Here is a 21,435-nt window from a genome sequence, read left to right as displayed (position 1 = left end):
CTCATCGGATAACCGAAGTTCCTCATCCCTGGAACCATTCGCGTGAATCCTTTCTGCGCCCTATCCACTGCCTTCACATCCATCCCAAAATGTGGTGCCTAGATGCAATACTCCAGTTGAAGCCAAACCAGTGTTTTATACAGGTTTAATATAACTTCCTTAAGATAAAGCTCTGGTTAGAGCATATCTGAAGCACTGCACTCATTTCTGGGTACCACACCTTAGGAAGGAAATATTGGCCATGGGGGTAGTGCAGCGCAGATTCACCAGAACGATACTGGGGTTAAAAGGGTTAAATCATGAAGGCAGGTTGCATGGGCCAGGCTTGTGTTCCCTTGAGCATTGGAGATTAAGGGGTGATCTAATCGCAGTGTTTTGGATGATAAAACAACTCGATAGGTTAGGTTTAAAGAAACATTCTCCTGGTGGGGGACAGTCAAGAACGAGGTGGGGATAATCTTAAAATTAGAGCTGGGCTTGTCAGGGGTGGCGTTAGGAAGCACTTTTTCAGAGGGTAGTGGAAATCGGACTCTCCCCACCCTGCAAAAGAGCTGTTGGGGCTGGGAGTCAATGGAATATTTCAAAACCAGGATCGATAGATGGTTGTTAGGCAAGGACATTAAGGGTTATGGACCCATGGCGGTTAAATGGGATTAAGGTACATATCCACCATGATCTTGTTGAATGACAGAACAGCCTTGAGAGACTGGATATTTTTATTCCTGTAACTCAAGTCTGTCCTAATTTTGAAATACTTGCATACCATGAATAGCGGAATCACCCTATGTAAGTTTCTCATGCTGCAATTACATTTCCCACCATAATAGTGCCCCCACTTGCTGGGGTCTTTTTTTATATTCATTTGTGGGATGTGGGCATCACTGGCTAGGCCAGCATTTATTGCCCTTCGCTAATTACCCCTTGTTCAGAGGGCATTTTTAAGAGTCAACTGTGGGTCTGGAGTTACATGTAGGCCAGACCGGGTAAGGATGGCAGATTTCCTTCCCTAAAGGGGCATTAGCGAACCAGATGGGTTTTTATGACAATCGACATGGTCGTCATTGGACTTTTAATTCCAGATATTTATTGAATTCAAATTTCATCATCTGCCATGGTGGGATTCGAACCCAGGTCCCCAGAGCATTACCCTGGGTATCTGGATTACTAGTCCAATGATAATATCACTATGGCACCTCTTCCCCTCAAAGTGTGAGATTACAGTGTGACACATTTACACACGCTGTTTCCATCTTAAATGTGGATGTAGGAATATTTAATAGAAAATTTATAATGGTGTACGTGCAGGTTGAATCTTTGATATTTTATAGGGAGACATAGATAGTCCCCTGATGAAGTGTAGGGCAAAGTATCTGTAAAAAGTTTAGTCACAGAAAGCCAGTACACTTAGTACAGGAGACCAAGCATGATGTTTGCAGAATAAAGAGACACGGGTATCTGGAGGCATTTGTAAAATTCTTTATTAACTATTTACAATTGTGGTTCTATACATTAAAAACATTCAAAACACGGGGGTGATACCATCGCATGAGACAACAGGGACTTTGATAATACTGAACCAATGCACAGAAGACACCAAAGGTTGGTTACACTGAGTTTCGAAGAAACCTGGATTTATTTCATTGAGAAACACCATTTCGTGTGTTAAGAACAAAGAAAATTCAAAAGTCAGGGTGTAGGTTTTTTTCCAATGGAGCTGCTGTGTTTTAAATCAAGTTGGGGAAAGGGTTAGTGACACAGTTTGCAAAGTCTTTAAATCTTCAGTAATCAGCTATGCTGCTTAAACACACACACACCACCCCCCCGCCACCCCAACACAAATCGTTTTAAGTTGGGATGCAGCCGACAAAGGGAGAAAGCTCACGTTTGGGGTGTGGTTTAAACCCAAGTAAATACAGGAGGACAACCTCTTTCTGTGCAATCACTGGCCCTAAAGACCTGGACACACACCCGGAGCCCAATTTACAGCGTTACGAAGAGTTACAGATTTTCCTCGTTTCAAAAAAATATTAAAACCTGCCCAAAATGTCATAGTGCAATTCTAAAAGAACAAAAATTTCCACTTCGGTGAAGTGTGAGATACCTAGCGAGGAACACGCCTCCCGACTGCACCCAGCACAGTGGTGTACAGGACAGGGAGGTTTGTTCTTGTGCTGCTGCTGCTGCTGGTGGTTCTGTACATCTCGCCTTCTGGCGTGCTACATGGAGCCTGGCCATAAGTCCCAACTGTCCGACCGTGCATTGGCCACCCAGCTCAGCTCTGCCAGAAGAGTCCTAGATGTCCACACTGGAGAGCCTAGCAATGGGAAGGGAAGAAACAAATAGTCGCACTGCCACTGTAGCGCCTTTCGCAAACACTGTAGGGCTGATATTCTAAAGAAGCACTTTCGCAGGACATTCCGAGTTGGCCCTCAGCCCGCCACGCCAAGACGTATTGGCACAATGCAGCATTATCGCACCAAATTTTCACAACTGTCGCTACTCGGGTCAAAGATTGAAGTCTGGCACTGAGGGAGGGGGAAAGTTGAATGCACTCTGAATGGACATTTATTAGGCCAATTTGGAGCCCAACTAGACAGTAGCATTCACCCTACTGTATTATAGCCCAATGCCCAAATCAAGCTCTTATGTTGGGATGTGAATCTCAGAAACAATTCCATTGCTTTCAGACTCCTAGGACTAACAGTGGGCATAATGTTGAGAACACACACCAGGTATAATACTGCTGTCCCGCGCATTCTAGTCAGGGACCACATCAGAAACCCTCTTTTGGGGCCTCTTTTTCCTCAGCTGACCCTCATACGCATTGTTCAGTCGACGGCTGGTACTAAAGCATTGTTTTTGCATTAAGTGCCCTAGCAGTCACATATCAAATAGAGGATGCTAAAAATGGAACCTGCATTAAAACGATAAAGGACACTACACTGGATAAGGCCCAACCCTCTGACATGTTGCGCCCGTCGATCATCTAGTTTGTGGTCTATTGAGTGTTCCTGTTGTGGACGGTTATGTCAAAAAGAAAAAAAAAAGACTTGCATTTGTATAGCGCCTTTTAAGACCACCGCACTCCTCAAAGCACTTTACAACCAATGAAGTACTTTTGAAGCGTAATCGCTGTTGGGATGTAGGAAATGTAGGAGCCAATTTGCACACAGCAAGCTCTCACAAACAGCCATGTAATAATGATCAAATAATCTGTTTTTGTGATGGTGATTGAGGGATAAATATTGGCCAGGACGCTGGAGGGACCTCCCCTGCTCTTATTTGAAATAGTGCAGTGGGATCTTTCATATCTACCTCAGCAGGCAGATGCGGCCTCGGTTTAATGGCTCTCGTTTGAAAGATGGCACTGGAACATCAGCCTTGATTTGAAAGCTCACATCCCATGGCTGGACTTGAGCTCAGGGCCTTGTGAAGAGCCTCAGAGCCACAGCTGACACTCCCTAGTGGAGGTATGGAGGTTTCTAACTGTGCATGAAACATTAATGAGGATGTAAAGCGATCCAGAGAGCTCATTTCGACCCATGACGAACGGAACCCTTCCCTTTCCTGTAGTGGCTACACAATTCCTGTTCATTTTCAGTGATTCCTGCACCGATGTTGGGGTTCCCATGGTGTTCAGATAGTGGATGGGCCTGTACAGCACCCACCCTCCACTCCTCAAAGTTGTCCAGGGTAGTTACAGCTATTTTTAATAAGATTCATATTTAAAACACAAAGGTTCAGACCGAGTTCTCTTTGCCGAACATTCATGTATCCAAGAGGGTTTAATCACATCCCTAAAATGATCTACACGACCTTCTCACAGGCCACAGGCAAGATAAACAGCATCAACAATGCTATACCCTTGAAGTGTGACACTTTGCCCCCTTGCTCCACATACGAGCTCCTGCCCTGTAGCAGAGGAGATTTCGTGCTAGGTCCCTAGTGCAGGTACTGTAACAATCACAGCCCTGAACCATCCATGGTCCCAGTCCCCAATCTCAGCCACGGCCCATTAAACAGGCTAGTCGCAGTCCATGGACCAAAGTCCACTCCAAGCCCAGTCCACGGGCCATTCAAATTCCAGTCCAGTCCAGTCCAGTCTGTGGGCCTTTAATGGTCCAGTTCAATCCCAGTCATGGGCCAACCAAAGTCCAGGCCAATCCCACACCTAGTCCTGGGCCATTGATAGTCCAGTGCTGTCCCAGTCCTAGTCCAACCATACTCCAGCCCCGCCAGGTGAACTGTTGGCTGCTCACAGTTTAGCAGCTGTCCCGAGTTACTGACTAAATAATTTTGGAATGTTTTTCAGAACAAAGCAGTTTGGCCCTCTTCAGCCTAACCCTGTGAGAATGAGGAAGCACGACTTACATTTGACACTTTAATAAAGTTAGAAAGAGAGACATGTCGCCAGAGCTTTTGGTCTGGTTTGGTTTGGTTTGGTCAAGTTTTGACCCCTTGGGTCAAACGCAAGAATGCCAAATTTCAAACGGTCAAAACAAATTTCAACTCTGATTGGCTGAGGCCATGGAGAAAGCAACAGGGAGCTATAGGCTCCCCCTCCCCAAGCTCACAGGTAATTCAAAAAAGGTGCGAGGCTCTAATATATTCTGTTTGTTTGCAGAGGACTGGTCCCTGCGTATGAATGAGAACTTAAATATTGCTGACAAGAGAGTCGACTTACCAACCAATCAGCACCCTTTTCTCCTGCGGTATAAATTGTTGTGATTGTCTGAAATTTGGCATTCTTGCATTTGTCCTGATGAGTGCAAGTTGAAAAACTTCGGCAATATGTCTCTCTTTTCAGCAAGATTCAAGTTCTGTACTACCAAGCGACTTGCCACTTTATTCACACGGTAAGTGCTAATAACAGAGACTGTCCTCGGTAACTAGAGAACATCATAGAAACACTTGCAGTTGCTTCGCGAGGGAGTGTGTTTCATTGGTGAGGTGATCCGAGACTAATCTCATTAAAGACACCGAGCCCCACAGGACTGGCCCCTGTTTTGAATCTTGCCTCGGTATCTCATTGTAGCGGGAGTTCAAATTATTTGGCTGCAGTCAAATATTTGACATTTTGCCTTATAACAAAGGTGTTTCTGCAGAGCAACTTCCTCCAGTTACTGGAAGGGTCACCTGGGCTCTGGCTGTGCCAAAGGGTCACACAGTCTGTGAAACCCATCCGACATGGATCAACATGACCCTGCATTCCTGCATCAACAGACCCTGATCTGTGGATTTGATACCATTCATTTTGGTGCCCTTTAGTGTCACTGTCAACACTCAACAACAGCAAAGTGCATTTATATAGCCCCTTTAACATAATAAACAAGGCACTTCGCAAGAGCATTATCAGACAAAGTTTGACCCCAAGCAACATGGGGAGGTATTAGGCCAGATGATCATAGGCTTGGTCAAAGAGGTATATTTTAAGAAGCATCTCGAAGTAAGAAAGAGAGGTAGAGAGGGGAATAGAGAATTCCAGAGCTTAGGATGTAGGCAGGTAAAGGCACCTATGGTGGAATGAAGGAAATCAAGGTTGCTCGAGGGGCTAGAATTAGAGGGTCACTGAGATTGTGGAGGGTTGTTGGGCTGGAGGAGGTTACAGAGACAGGGAGGGGCGAGACCTCGGAGGGTTATCTTCTCTCCCCCAGTTACACAAGTGGGAAACCCAGTTGGCAAATAGCCAAACGATTCCACCATGGTCACTTCAGAATGCAAATTGCCACCTTGCGGTGTCACTACCAAAGCTAATTCATGGGCATCACACTGGCAGCAGTTACCTTCTGCTGCTTCTGTTTCAGCGTTGGATAGAGGAATGAAAATGGGAAGGTGTTGGAGGGGCGGTGGTGGGGAGGCAGGGTGGTCCTGTCTACACACTCTGGTAAGAATTGAAACTTCCTCTCAGTGGGAGCCTGGAAAGGCAGGCCCCAAGCCTGTTTCACCAATAGCGCAAAATAATGTTGGGGCTACCCACTGGTTTAAAAACACCACATTCTCACATTCTTTTCAAACATCTACACTTGATAAGATTGAGTGGTGCAGGGGCAAGGGGTGGGGGAAAAGAAAGTCAAAACAATTAAATCCTTAATTAATAGGGAGAAGCAGGGTAGAAGGGTCGCTGGTGGATAGGGAGAATCTAGAGCTTGGACCAAAACTCCACAGGTACCATTAAACTCGACACTTCCTATGCCATCAACCCAATGGATCCAGACCCAACATGTCAACTGCAAAGCCAATAGCCAATGTCTACTCTTCCAATCACCATATTAACATTGTTTTTTTTTTAAAAGTTATTTTCTTGTCTGTCTGAATCCCTTGTTGCTTCACATGTGGTTGTCCTTTGAAAAGCCCTGCCCTTGGTTTCCTAACCTGTGACTGCCCGGCCGAAACGATGACGAGGTTACTGGTTCCTTTCTGGCGTCTCTCCTGCCCTGCGGGGTGGAGATGGGCAAGGGAACCTTCCCCGCCCGCAGGTGGTTCTGGGTGAGAGTCGGGAATTCACGAGACGACGGGGAGGGGCAGTGAATGGAAGGGGGCAAAGCTCCCCCCCCGGCGCTCTGTGAAACCAGGTTCAATGCTGAGTTTGGAACATCCCGGGTTCAAAGGGATTTCAAGCACAACGTGAGGCAGATGGAAGGTTTTGGGTGACGACTGCTCGTGGCTGCCCCATTCCCCCCAACCCCCACCCACCTCCACCTCCCCCCCCCAACCACCACCGAACAACCTCAGCCCACCCCTGGCCATCGAGCGGGAGATTAACCGCCATTCACTTCAATGGGGGCAGCAGAGCCAGTGCATCTTGGAGCCCAAACATTGGCACAATCTAGTTAAGATGATTCTAAGCACTGTCGCATCACGAGGGCGTGAAACCGCACAGAACCGTAGCGCCAGACGGAGGATGATTTGTTGTGAGGGTTGTCCACACGCGAGCTTAATCTTCTCGGTGTCCGGTCCTAACGGCACATCCCAGGAGCAGAGTAATGTGGGAATGTTCATGACGAGCAGTTTCTCCCCATCCTCCTCCCCTTGAAATGTTAAAAGGACAACAGGTACACAGAACACTGAGAATCAATTATTTTTTTAAGAAAGGCACTCTCTGGTTCAGTGGGAATGGATGGTGGCATATTTCGCAACTCAACACGCCAGATTGTGGCCTTTATCCTGTTTGCACAGAAACACAGAAACTCAATGAAATACTCAGGACGGACTGGACGGTGTTAACAAGGAGCTCGACTTTCAGCCCTACCATCCCCAAAACCCATCCCTGTTCATTAGGCCCTTGTTCTCCAGAGCTCGTCATCTTGATGTCATCCCACCTTTGGCTTGTTTTGAAATAGTTTCATTATCCTATTCGAGCTGATTTTTGACGTATTTAGTCCATCGCTGCGTAACCATTTTTTTTATTCTTCTTCGTTATTTTTGCCCTTTGAACCTGTTCTCCCGCCGGACTAAGGCCTAAGGCCCAAGGCCCAAGGCCCAAGGCCCAGTCCTGTAGCAATTCGTTCCTCAAAGGCTGGCCCCCCGTCGAGCATCAGACAATTCCATCCATCTCAATGACTTGCTGCCCCTTAACCAGCTGCCCAGGCGTCTTGAACTGGTTTAGGGGGCATAATCATTTTCATGTGCAGCATTACAGAGACACAGGGATGTTCCTATTGTTAAAAGCGTTGCAGACTTCAAGAGAATGTGGGTCCGTGAGTCAACTGGCTTTCGAAGCCTTGGGGACAGGGCCTTTTGTATGCAATGCGACGAATTAATGGGGCTATGTGAAGCAGGCTCTAGAACAACCCAGTTCAAAAAAGAGCCCTGGATTTATAAATTATAGGATCATCTGTCATTTAAAAATATAAAAACACTAAAAAAAAATCAATCTCCAACTTAGAATTGTGCCCCAGCTGGAATTCTGGAGGCTAAAACAATATAGACAGGAGTCAGACTGTCCAGTAGCTCTGGCAGGAATTAGTGGGGCAAAGTACTCAGTCGCTGAACAGAAAAAAAAAAGAACAAACACAGAACCTCTATTTTCGCACAAAAATCGTGTGTTGAACTTGTCCGTGCGGATATAATCCACCCTCGGGCTTATGGAGTTGGTTCGAGTTTGGCTCTGGATTTTGATGACACTGGGCCCTCTCCCTCAGTTTCTTCAGCTGCACTTGCACGACTTGACAATCATGTTGGAGAGTTGCTCCACTTTGGGTTGCCGGCCCACGTAGTAGAGGATAGGAAGGGGCTCCAGGACCTGGGGGACACAGCAAGGGGACGCAGACCCTCCAGGGTTGTGCAAGTTGTACAAAGCCAAGACCTGCAAGGGGAGGAGAGAGAGGCGGCAACCTCATTAGGTTATACGCGCATGCACGTGGGCAAACATTGGCAAGACCATAAGACATAGGAGCAGAAATTAGGCCATTCGGCCCATCGAGTCTGCTCCGCCATTCAATCATGGCTGTTAAGTTTCTCAAACCCATTCTCCCGCCTTCTCCCCGTAACCTTTGATCCCCTTACCAATCAAGAACCTATCTATCTCGGTCTTAAATACACTCAATGACCTGGCCTCCACAGTGTTCTGTGGCAATGAATTCCATAGATTTACCACTCTCTGGCTAAAGAAGTTTCTCCTCATCTCTGTTCTAAAAGGTCTTCCCTTTACTCTGAGGCTGTGCCCTCTGGTCCTAGTCTCTCCAACTAATGGAAACATCTTCCCCACGTCCACTCTATCCAGGCCTTTCAGTATTCTGTAAGTTTCAATCAGATCGCCCCTCATCCTTCTAAACTCCATCGAGTATAGACCCAGAGTCCTCAAACGTTCCTCATATGTTAAGCCTTTCATTCCTGGGATCATTCTCGTGAACCTCCTCTGGACCCTCTCCAGGGCCAGCACATCCTTCCTGAGATACGGGGCCCAAAATTGCTCTCAATATTCTAAATGTGGTCTGACCAGAGCCTTATAAAGCCTCAGCCGCACATCCCTGCTTTTATATTCTAGTCCTCTCGAAATAAATGCCAACATTGCATTTGCCTTCCTAACTACCGCGTCAAAGAACTTCGCCAAGGCTGGTGGTCTCGAACATGCCACTACTTGAAGATTTAAAACACTTCAAACTTATACAGAACCTTGGTAAGCCATAAAATGCTGCACAGTTACAGTCTCCATTTGACGAAAAGGGTGTAGAGGTACTGGAGAAAGTGTAAAAGAGGACTTACAAGGATTATACCAGAACTGAGAGGTTATACCTATCAGGAAAGATCGAGCAGGCTGGGACACTCTGCTCTAGAGAAGGGGGTCCGAGAGAGGTCCTTCAAATTAGGACAAGGTTTGTTAGAGTGGGTGTAATGACCTGGTACTTGCTGCCAACGAGGGTGGAAGTGGAAACATTCAATGATTGGGACTGCCAAATGGGCAGTTTGTGTAACGTTACACACGCATACACACACACACCTGCGCACACAGGCCTTTCTTCACCTTATTAAAAATCTCTCATTGAGAGATCTACAAATTTCCAAATTTCTAAAGATAAACCTCATTTTAATGCAAAGCCTGGGGGGTGGGGACCAGGGCTTTGCGCTACACCTTCACCTTTCACCCCTGCATCAATATCCAACCCAGAGAGATGGGCTGAATGGCCTCTGTTGGCTTTAAGAGCTTGGTGTGAAGTTAATTTGGTCAGTCTCAGTCCAGTCCCTGGCCCTCAGCACTGCAGATAATCTGTATCTAACCCCGTGCTGTACCTGTCCTGGGAGTGTTTGACGGGGACAGTGTAGAGGGAGGTTTACTCTGTATCTAACCCCATGCTGTACCTGTCCTGGGAGTGTTCGAGGGGGACAGTGCAGAGGGAGCTTTATTCTGTATCTAACTCCGTGCTGTACCTGTCCTGGGAGTGTTTGACGGGGACAGTGTAGAGGGAGCTTTACTCTGTATCTAACCCCGTGCTGTACCTGCCCTGGGAGTGCTTGATGGGGACAGTGTAGAGGGAGCTTTACTCTGTATCTAACCCCGTGCTGTACCTGCCCTGGGAGTGTTTGATGGGGACAGTGTAGAGGGAGATTTACTCTGTTTCTAACCCCGTGCTGTACCTGCCCTGGGAGTGTTTGAGGGGGACAGTGTAGAGGGAGCTTTACTCTGTATCTAACCCTGTGCTGTACCTGCCCTGGGAGTGTTTGATGGGGACAGTGTAGAGGGAGCATTACTCTGTATCCAACCCCGTGCTGTACCTGCCCTGGAAGTTGGGCATAATCTTAAAATTAGAGTTAGGCGGTTCAGGGGTGAAATCAAGAAGCACTTCTTTGTACAAAGGGTAGTGGAAATCTGGAACTCTCTCCTTCCAAAGTGCTGGAAAATGATTGAAACTTTCAGGACTAATTTTTGCCAGGTAGGGGCATCTCAGGATATGGAGCTAAGGCAGATAAACAGAACGAAGGTACAAATGAGCAATGATTTAAGTGAACAGAGTAACAGGCTTGAGTGGCTGAATGGCCTCTTCCTGTTTCTATGTAAAGCACCAGCAAGTCAGCTCCCTGGCAACAGTGGGAAAAGCTCCAGGCCCTGGTGAGCTGGAAAACCCCAGCAAATTGGCAGAGAAGTCCCTCGATTCAGAGAGGGTACATTGGGGAAAATCAAACACAATAGTTAAGGCAGAGGAATTCCCCTGAGATTCCAGTCCAGAGAGCACCTGGTACATGATGCATTAGTTTAGACATTCCAACGCCAAAAACAGACAGGGGCTTGTCAAGAGTTGAAAGCAACAATCTGCTGTCATCTTTTTCGAATGTCGCTTGGGCCATTGCTAATATTTTGCTCTCAGTTTCAATTGCCAACATTCTGCTTTCTGCTATATAAAAAAGGTACAGGCACTTTAGATTCATGCAACTCAGATCGCAAGCTCGGTGGAGTGTTTCTGTTAACACAATACAAGAGTGCATATGCATCTCTGTACCGGTGTGTACGTGTGTCTCTACCAGTATGTACGCGCGGCTCTGTACCAGTGTACATGCCCACTGCAATCTCAAACAGCAGTATCGTTCTCAGTGTTCCCTCTGCACTGAACCAAACACTGTTCTCTCCCTCGGGAAAACTCTGGTCAAAAAAAAAAGGGTTTCCAACTCAAATCTTTCTAATCGAATTACTTAGCAGCAGAGCACCAATAGATCAGAGTTTAATTAATGGGGAAATTCCATTCACCACACAACTTCTCTTTAATACCCGGCTGCACGCCCCATACCCACTTGCCAGCTCAAATCCAACTCTATTATTTTATCGACACGTTAAAAGGAGTTTCAGGATGAACGCACCCGTCCTTCTTAAGGAGGATAGCTCAGGCCTGTTCATAGAGGCCATTTCGCAGCCTTCTGTCACAGGGTGATGATGTCAAACACCGCTCGCCAAAAGCCTTAGTTGGGCCTCAGTTAAATACTGTGTCCCGTTTCAGTCACCTTGCCATCTGGTGGGAGACACTGAGGCTTTGGAAAGGGCAGAGGGCCTCAAAATTAATTCCCAAATTTAAAACACCTTAGTTAGGCCCAAAGCTGAGTCTGTATGCTTAACTGTGATAAACATAGACTCGGGCAATTTCATTGAGGCTTATAAAATAACAATGGGACGAGATTGTGTTGATCTAGACTAATAATTTCAACTTAATAGGTTAGAGAGGATCAGTCACAGTGCTATAGTTATAAGTTGCAGGATGGCAGAATTGGGTTGCATTTTAGGTGGTTCTTCATTTGCTGGAAAACAGTGGAATAAATCAGAGTCAATAAGATCTCCTGGACACAGTTAGAGCTTCACTCGAGATCAATCCTATGCTGTACCTGTCCTGGGAGTGTTTGATGGGGACAGTGTAGAGGGAGTTTTACTCTGTATCTAACCCCATGCTGTACCTGCCCTGGGAGTGTTTGATGGGGACAGTGTAGAGGGAGCTTTACTCTGTATCTAACCCCGTGCTGTACCTGTCCTGGGAGTGTTTGATGGGGACAGTGTAGAGGGAGGTTTACTCTGTATCTAACCCCGTGCTGTACCTGCCCTAGGAGCGTTTGATGGGGACAGTGTAGAGGGAGATTTACTCTGCATTGATCCCATGCAGTAACTGTCCTGGGAGTGTTTGATGGGGACAGTGTAGAGGGAGCTTTACTCTGTATCTAACCCCGTGCTGTACCTGTCCTGGGAGTGTTTGATGGGGACAATGTAAAGGGAGTTTTACTCTGTATTTAACCCCGTGCTGTACCTGTCCTGGGAGTGTTTAATGGGAGCAGTGTAGAGGGAGCTTTACTCTGTATCTAACCCCGTACTGTACCTGTCCTGGGAGTGTTTGATGGGGACAGTGTAGAGGGAGCTTTACTCTGTATCTAACCCCGTGCTGTACCTGTCCTGGGAGTGTTTGATGGGGACAGTGTAGAGGGAGCTTTACTCTGTATCTAACCCCGTACTGTACCTGTTCTGGGAGTGTTTGACGGGGAAAGTGTAGAGGGAACTTTACTCTGTATCTAACCCTGTGCTGTACCTGCCATGGGAGTGTTTGATGGGGACAGTGTAGAGGGAGCTTTACTCTGTATCTAACCCAGTGCTGTACCTTTTCTGGGAGTGTTTTATGGAGTTGTGGTGCCTGAACTGAAATTGCTGCCGTTAATAACACTCGAGTCACAACAAAATTGATGGATTGAGTTGCTGGATACTGTGTGGGAAGAGCAGAGTTTGGCAGGGTCTGAGATTATGTGACTCTCCTGATACTTACAGTGCTGTACTGGGTATCTGAACTCCATATGTATGGACAGGGTCCCATGCAGAAGTTCGCGTAGTAGCCTTTGGGCTCATGGATCCACTTCCAGTTGAGATCCTTTCGAAAATCAATGTACATGGGGCGCACGCAGCAGTTCTTCTCCTCACTGGGTCTGTTATGGTGGGTAAAATGCAGTGTTTTAGCAAAACACTCATCTAAATATCTCATCTACGTGAGCACTGCTCACCTGTGAGCCTCAGAGTGTTAGGCTGTTCAGTCCGGTCCTGACGCAAAACCCTCGACTTGCCCCTCTCTATCGCTGTAAGCCACTCCTGCAAGTCTGGTCTCTTGCACAACCCCACTTGTCATTGCTCTGCCATTGCCTTCAGCTGCCTGGACCCCAAGCCCTGACATGCCCTCCCTAAACCACATCCCCCCCCTTGACCCTTCTCTCCTTCCTTCAAGACTTTGGTCACCTGCGCTAATTTCTCTACATGTGGCTTGGTGTCAAACATAGTCCGACATGGCCCTTGTGAAGCGGCTTGGTGTGCTTTACTGCATCAAAGATGCTATGTAAGTGCAAGTTGTTGTTGTACTTGCCAGCTGACATCTCTGGATAGTGGCCCGGCTGATTTGCCCCTCTTCGGCACAGATGCCAACTGCAGGTCCTCAGAGCGGCTGAGATCAGCTAATTCCGGAACCTGGAACCTCCCTCTCTCCCAAAAGGCTGTGGAGGCTACATGGGGAAGGTTGGGGGGGGCGGTGGGAATGGTTGGGTAGAAGCGTTCAATTGAATTTCAAAAGGAAGATTAATCGATTTATATTTGTCGGGTAAGGGTGTCAAAGGGAGGTCTTGTGGCGCAGTGGGTGGCGTCCCTACCTCTGGGCCAGAAGCTCCTGGTTCAAGTTCCACTCGAGCACTTGACGGCCATGGAAGGTGTGTTCATAACGTCGCCAAACAGGTTGATTATCAGCCTGTAAATCCTTCCAATAAGCCTGATCATAGGTGTTAAGAGCGGGAGAGTTTCCTGGTCAGCCATACTGCAGAAGGCAACGGCAAACCACTGCGGTACTTTGCCAAGCAGAATGATGGATCAATACAATGGAAGTCCATGGTTGCCAAAGCCCTCTTAGGGTATGGTACCTGAAGCAGGAGGAGGAGTAAGGGTGTCAAGGGATTTTTAAGCCAAGGATAGGGATACAGGTCAGCCATGGATCCAACTCACTTGCAGAACAGGTTTGAGGGGTTAAATGGCCTGTTCCTCTCCCTATTTAGCACAGGCTAGGGATCGGACTCGTGGTCGTCCACCCGGTTTGAATGCATTATCACACAGTGGATTAACTCAGTGAGACCCCCTCAGTGAGACCCCCGCCGCAGGAAGGTTAAAGGGACACCTACGAGAAGCAGTACTCTGTGTTGAGGTCCCGTTTTCTTCGACTGTGCGTCTCGGCCCTGGTTGAAGGGTTAGACATGATGAGAATGTGGGCGATCTTCCGATTCCGCTTTGCCAGGGTATACATATCCCCCCGCAGCGGTTCTGTGTTTCAAACAGAAGAAGGTGAAACAGGTGACGGAGCTGTCCGAGAGACCCCACATCCTGTGCCATTCCCATTCGCGTCCAGCCAGTTCAACAGATTCCGCCCCCCTTTCCCTTCCAGGATTTCCTTCCATCCTGCAACTGTCCTGTAGACATGTCCCACCGCCCCCACCCACACCCCCACCCCAGTCCATTAATACACCAACAGTTAACTTTAAACACATAGTGACCTATACCAAAAGTTGCAACTGCAGCAAGTCCCAAATTACAAATTAAATACTTTTTGAAAATTCTTACAATCTTTATAGAATAACAGATACCCGGGAGTGAGTTACAGACTGGAATCTAATCGAGGGGTTCGGGGTGGTTTATATATAGAATAACAGATACCCGGGAGTGAGTTACAGACTGGAATCTAATCGAGGGGTTCGGGGTGGTTTATATATAGAATAACAGATATCCGGGAGTGAGTTACAGACTGGAATCTAATCGAGGGGTTCGGGGTGGTTTATATATAGAATAACAGATACCCGGGAGTGAGTTACAGACTGGAATCTAATCGAGGGGTTCGGGGTGGTTTATATATAAAACAGATACCCGGGAGTGAGTTACAGGCTGGATTCTAATCGAGGGGTTCGGGGTGGTTTATATATAGAATAACAGATACCCGGGAGTGAGTTACAGACTGGAATCTAATCGAGGGGTTCAGGGTGGTTTATATATAGAATAACAGATATCCAGGAGTGAGTTACAGACTGGCATCTAATTGAGAGATTTGGGTGGTTTATATATAGAGCAACAGATACCGGGAGTGAGTTACGGACTGGAATCTAATCGAGAGGTTCAGGTGGTTTATATATAGAATAACAGATACCCGGGAGTGAGTTACAGACTGGAATCTCATCGAGGGATTCGGGTGGTTTATTATATAGATTAACAGGTGAGTTACAGGCTGGAATCTAATGGAGGGGTTCGGGTGGTTTACATATAGAATAATAGATACCCAGGAGTGAGTTACAGACTGGAATCTAATCGAGGGGTTTGGGTGGTTTATATATAGAATAACAGATACCCAGGAGTGAGTTACAGACGGGAATCTAATGGAGGGGCTCGGGGTGGTTTAAATATAGAACAACAGATACCCGGGAGTGAGTTATAGACTGGAATCTAATCGAGGGGTTCGGGTGGTTTATATAGAATAACAGATACCTGGGAGTGAGTTACAGACTGGAATCTAATCGAGGGGTTTGGGGAATGGGATTTTAGATACAGAACGATAGGAACCCTCCACATTGAGCCAATAAAATTGTCCTCACCCCCTGTTTAATGAATGAAGTTCAATAGCTGGTCACTATCCACCGTTTGAGGGACAGAGCAAAACATTATAAGAAAAATAAAATGATCCATATTATCTGTGGCAAAGTCGCATTACAGACAGGGTGGTCTTATTACCGTAGAATTTCAGTTGAAGGCTCCGTTTCGAGTCAGAATCCTCACAAGGGCAGTGGACACTGATTTTCAACTGCTGGTCAGTCACTGCAAGGGAACAGAGTGTGAGGGTGGAGAGTATTGTTCGCTGTATAGAGCTCGAGTCAAATTTGTTGAACAAATTGGTTTTATTTTGAAGCACAAAGTATACTTAGTGAAAATTATTGAGACGCAGAGTGCCTACAAAACCGATCTGGGCTTTTTGCAACCAGATCCACTACAATGCCAGGCCACTGCACACTGTTCAGTTCCAATCACAACTCCTCAGATGCTGAAGCAGTCTGCACTCACACACAGCAAGGCCTGGACTGATAAGTGAGAGTAATATTTGGGCCACACAGGTGCCAGACAATGACCATCTCAAGTAAGAGAGGTCCTAACCATCTCCCCTTGACATTCAATGGGATTATCATTGCCGAATGCCCCACCATCAACATCCTGGGGATCACCATTGACCAGAAACTTATGAAACATTGTTGGTTGTCAGAGATGGCCTAGTACTGCTCTCAATGGAGGCATGGTGACCTCTATCAAACTCCAACGATAACCCCTGATGTATCAATGAATAAAGAAAAGAACTTGCATTTCTATAGTGCAGTTCATGACCTCAGGGTGTTGCAAAACACTTTGCCGCCAATGGAGTACTTTGAATTGTGGTCACTGCTGTAATGTAGGAAATGCGGCAGCCAATTTACACACAGAAAGCTCCCACAATGAGATTAGCGGTCAGATGATCAGTTTTTAGTGATGTTGGCTGAAGGCTAAATATTGACCGAGGAAAATCCCCTGCTTTTCTTCGAAGTAGTGCTCACAGGGTCTTTATGTCCACTCGAGGGGGCAGGCAGGGCCTCGAATTAACGTCTCGTCTGAAAGGTGACACATCCGACAGTGCAGCACTCTCTCGCTACTCCCACTGGGAGTGAGAATCAAGTCTGATCTAATCATCTGCCCCTGTGCATCTTTCAGAACTGATGCATGGAAATTCCCGAAGGCACTAAAGAGACGCATCATTGGTTGGTTTGCAGGTTCGGGATATTTAAAGTTAAAGCAGGCTCACAGTAAGGTCGGAAAGAATCTCAGCTTCGGGTGACTCCAAGGGAAACCACGTAGCCTGAGGCTGCACTCGCAACAGATGGAAACTTTAGCTCAGTGACAGGGATGCTAAAATTCCGTGGGAACTAAAACTAAGCTCCAGGGGTGTAACTGTATAATTAATTAGCAATATTTATCCTCGCAGGCCACGGAATATAAAAAAAAGAGGCCCAGGATCAGAATTTGGGGAGTGCACATAGGATTGTTGGATGCCCGACTCCCACAGGGACCTCAGCTGCTCTCATTGTGAAGTTGATATAGAACACATGGATCATTACATGAACGTAGTGTCAAACCCCTCTCCGGCCTCTCCCCCCAGCTCTCCCTGTGACCAGCCCAACAACCCTTCGAGTCTCCAATTCTGCCTTTTTGCACACCCCCAATTTTCTTCCCTCTTACCATTGGCGGTCGCGCCTTTAGCTGTCTAAATCTGTAAGCTCTGCAATTCCATCCCTAAATCTCTTTGCCTCTCTATATATGTCTCTCTCATCCTTTACGGCGCTCCTTAAATCACTTTGACTGAGCCTTTGGTAACCAGTCTTAATACCGCTTTACGTGGCTCCGTGTCAAACTTTATCAGTTTACGCTCCCTTGTGAAGTTTTATGACCCTACACGGTGCTGCAAATTTCAAAAGGAACAACAATTTATACTGCATGGTGCGGATTGGTCGGCAAGTCGACTCAGACTGGTCGAGGCGTTGCCATGGCGAATGCACCAAGGAACTACTGTCCCCCACACTTTTGTTCAATTCAAAAAAGCAACGCACAATGCCCAGTGAATTATGTTGTTGATATCCTAAATTTGGTATTATGTCTGTCCTGATGAGCACAAGATGAAAATCTTTGACAGCATGTCTCTTTTTTCAGCAATTGACAGCAATCTTCATGCTATTAAAGGTTATTAGAACTATAGAATAGTTACAGTACAGAAGGAGGCCATTTGACCCATCATGTCTGTGTCTGCTCTCTGCAAGAGCAGTTTGGCTTCTCCCACTCCTCCCGCCTTTTCCTTGTAGCGCCACCATTTGTTTCCCCCCAATTTCCCTGAGAAAGCCAAGGTTCTATCAGCCTCCACCACACACCCCAGCAGTCTATCCTGGACCCTAATCATTCACTGTGTAAAAATGATTATCCTCGTGTCTCCTTTGTTTTTTTTTAACCATACACTTTAAATCAATGTCCTCTGGTACTTTGAACCATCCAATGAGAACTGTTTCTCTCTATCTACTCTGCCCAGGCCCTTCATGATTTTGAATGCCTCAATCAAATGGCCTCTCAACCTTCTCTTCTCCAAGTAGAACGGTCCCAACTTCTCCATCCTATCCACGTAATTGAAGTACCTCATCGCTAGAGCCATTCTCGTAAATCTTTTCAGCACCCTATCAAATGTCTTTACATCCTTTCTAAAGCGCAGTGCCCAGAATTCTTCACCAAGAGTTTGAGCCCAAACCTGATCGTCCATACTTTTTATTTTAAAACTCAGTCACCTTCCCTAAATTGCCCGGAGATGGGAGATGGTGGGAGATGGTGGGCCGTCTCCATGAACCACTGCAGTTGTGGTTTTCAGTACAACTGAATAGAATTCTAGGACATTTCAGAGGGCAGTCAAGAATGAATCACGGTGGTGCGGGACTGGTGTCATATGTAAGCTCAGGCCGGGTAGGCAGAGCAGGGGGCTTTCCCCAATGGAAATTACCAAACCAGTTGTTTTTATTAAACAACGATCCAACTGCTTCATCGTCACCTTATTGTTACCAGTGCTTCATTTCTAAATTATATAAAATTCTGTTCAAATCCTCAATCCTATTTGAACTGGACTACTAGATCAGTGAAGTGACCTTTATATGGCCATATCACGTCATCGATTACCACAGGGTAAAGCTCCCTCTACACTGGAGTGTTATTAATGGCAGCAATTTCAGTTCAGGCCCCACGACTCCATCAAACACTCCCAGGACAGGTACAGCACGGGGTTAGATACAGAGTAAAGCTCCCTCTACACTGTCCCCATCAAACACTCCCAGGACAGGTACAGCACGGGGTTAGATACAGAGTAAAGCTCCCTCTACACTGTCCCCATCAGACACTCCCAGGACAGGTGCAGCACGGGGTTAGAAACAGAGTAATGCTCCCTCTACACTGTCCCCATCAAACACTCCCTGGACAGGTACAGCACGGGGTTAGATACAGAGTAAAGCTCCCTCTACACTGTCCCAATAATTTATGCTGAGTCCCTAATATGAGAGGAACACTGAACACCTAACTCCAGGCTGAATTTTGAAATTTTCTACACTGGCCTGTTTGAAGTCTGGGCAAGGGATTAGGTTATCGTCAATTTGTAGGTGACCTTTAGCTGTGGTGCACCAGGAGCGGATCTGAAACTCTCCAACCACATTTCATACTGGATCTACACGGCCAATGAATTTTTCTGGACTAAAACGGGTTGCACCTGAACCGGAATGGGACCAACATTGTTGCGGGGAGGTTTGCTAGTGCTGTTGGGGAGGGTTTAAACTAACTTGGCAGGGGGATGGGATCCTGACAGGAGGTTCAGCAGGGGGAGGTGCACAGCCAAAATTGGAGAGAGAGCAAGTGAGTCTGGAAGGCATAGAAATTATAGGCCAGTTAAGGCACAAGGGAGTTTGGCAAGGTTGGATGGTATTTATTTTAATGCAAGGAGCCTGACGAATAAGGCAGATGAGTTAAGAGCATAAATTAACACATGGAAGTATGATGTCATTGCTGTCACAGAGACATGGTTGAAAGAGGGGCAGGATTGGCAGCTCAATATTCCAGGATATAGGGTCTTCAGGCAAGACAGGGAAGGAGGTAAAAGAGGGGGTATCGCAATGTTGATCAAGGAATCAATTACGGCAGTAAGGAGGGATGACATTTTAGAAGGCTCCTCAAGTGAAGCCATATGGGTAGAACTGAAAAACAAAAAAGGAGCAATCATATTGCTGGGAGTGTACTACAGGCCCCCAAACAGTTAGAGAGAAATAGAAGAGCAGATATGTAGGCAAATTTCAGAGAAGTGTAAAAATAATAGGGTAGTAATAGTGGGGGATTTCAACTTCCCCAACATTAACTGGGTTGGTCACAGTGTGCTAGGTTTAGAGGGAGCAGAATTCTTAAAACGTATCCAGGAGAGCTTTTTAAGCCAGTAAGTAGAAGGTCCTACAAGAGAGACTTAATTTTAGGGAATGAACCCAGGCAAGTGGTAGAGGTATCAGTAAGGGAGCATTTTGCAGATAGTGATCATAACTCTGTTAGATTCAAGGTTGTTATGGGAAAGGACAAGGATAGGCCAGAAATCAGAGTTCTAAATTGGGGGAAGGCTGATTTTAATAAGATCAGATATGATTTGACCAGAGTGGACTGGGAGCAGCTACTTTTAGGTAAATCTGCATCAGAGCAGTGGGACTCATTCAAGAAGGAAATAGGGAGAGTACAGCACCAACATATTCCAGTAAAGATAAAGGGTGGGACCAAAAAATCCAGGGAACCCTGGATGTCAAGGGATATACAGGATTGGATAAAGAGAAAAAGGGAGGCTTATGGCAGATACCGAGGGCTCAAAACAGCGGAAGTCCTAGAGGAGTATAGAATGTGTAGCAGGGAACTTAAAAAGGAAATTAGGAGAGCAAAAAGGGGGCATGAAAAAACATTGGCAGGTAAAATAAAGGAAAATCCAAAGTTATTTTACAAGTACATTAAGAGTAAGAGGATAACTAGGGAAAGAGTAGGGCTCATTAAGGATCATAGTGGTAATTTGTGTGTGGAGCCGGAAGACGTAGATAGGGTTCTAAATAAATACTTTGTGTCGATGTTCACAAGTGAGAGGGACGACATGGGTATGCAAATCAGGCAGAAGGACTGTGATATAATTAAAGGAATTAGCATAGAAAGAGAGGAGGTTCTAAGTGGTCTGGCAGGCTTAATAGTAGATAAATCCCCAGGCCTGGATGAAATGTCTCTCAGGCTGTTGAGTGAGGCAAGGGAGGAGTTAGCAGGGGCACTGGCAATAATTTTCAATACCTCTCTGGCCACAGGAGAGGTGCCAGAGGACTGGAGGACAGCCAATATGGTACCGTTATTCAAGAAGGGAGGAAGGGATAGACCAGGGGACTACAGGCCAGTCAGTCTAACCTCAGTGGTGGGGAAACTAATGGAGGGACAGAATTAATCTACACTTGGAGAGGCAGGGATTAATCAAGGACAGTCAGCATGGTTTTGTTAAGGGGAGGTCATGTCTGACCAATTTGATTGAATTTTTCGAAGAGGTGACCAGGTGTGTAGATGAGGACAACGCATTTGACGCAGTCTGCTTGGACTTCAGCAAAGCTTTTGATAAGGTCCCGCATGAGAGACTGATAACAAAGGTAAGAGCCCATGGGATCCAAGGCAATTTGGCAAATTGGATCCAGAATTAGCTGAGTGGCAGGTAGCAGAGGGAAATGGTAGAGGAGTGTTTTTGTGACTGGATGCCCGTGTCCAGTGGGGTTCCACAGGGACTGATGTTGGGTCCCTTGCTGTTTGTGGTATATATAAACGATTTAGACTTGAATGTAGGAGGGTTGATCAGTAAGTTCGCGGATGACACGAAA

The 21,435-nt window shown here is 46.4% G+C and overlaps 1 protein-coding gene across 2 annotated transcripts in view; it reads right to left on the bottom strand.

The window, feature by feature from the left end:
- Positions 1-1,461: 1,461 nt before the first annotated feature.
- The window catches only part of LOC144671401 (transforming growth factor beta-1 proprotein-like), a 50,112-nt gene continuing 30,138 nt past the window's right edge, over positions 1,462-21,435 (bottom strand). The window contains exons 4-7 of one of the 2 annotated variants that reach the window (XM_078533296.1): positions 15,701-15,784; positions 14,110-14,248; positions 12,726-12,882; positions 1,462-8,305 (exon numbers count right to left, since the gene is read on the bottom strand). In XM_078533296.1, the coding sequence (XP_078389422.1) occupies positions 8,147-8,305; positions 12,726-12,882; positions 14,110-14,248; positions 15,701-15,784 (539 nt within the window). In that variant the 3' untranslated portion in view covers positions 1,462-8,146. The remainder of the gene's footprint in view (positions 8,306-12,725; positions 12,883-14,109; positions 14,249-15,700; positions 15,785-21,435) is intronic. The other variant, XM_078533297.1, reaches the window with a different exon arrangement.

This window comes from Cetorhinus maximus, chromosome 32 (assembly GCF_964194155.1).
Source record: "Cetorhinus maximus chromosome 32, sCetMax3.hap1.1, whole genome shotgun sequence".
NCBI classification, from domain to species: domain Eukaryota; kingdom Metazoa; phylum Chordata; class Chondrichthyes; order Lamniformes; family Cetorhinidae; genus Cetorhinus; species Cetorhinus maximus.
Note: the sequence above shows the minus strand (reverse complement) of the source record. Positions and strands in the feature narration are given on the sequence as shown.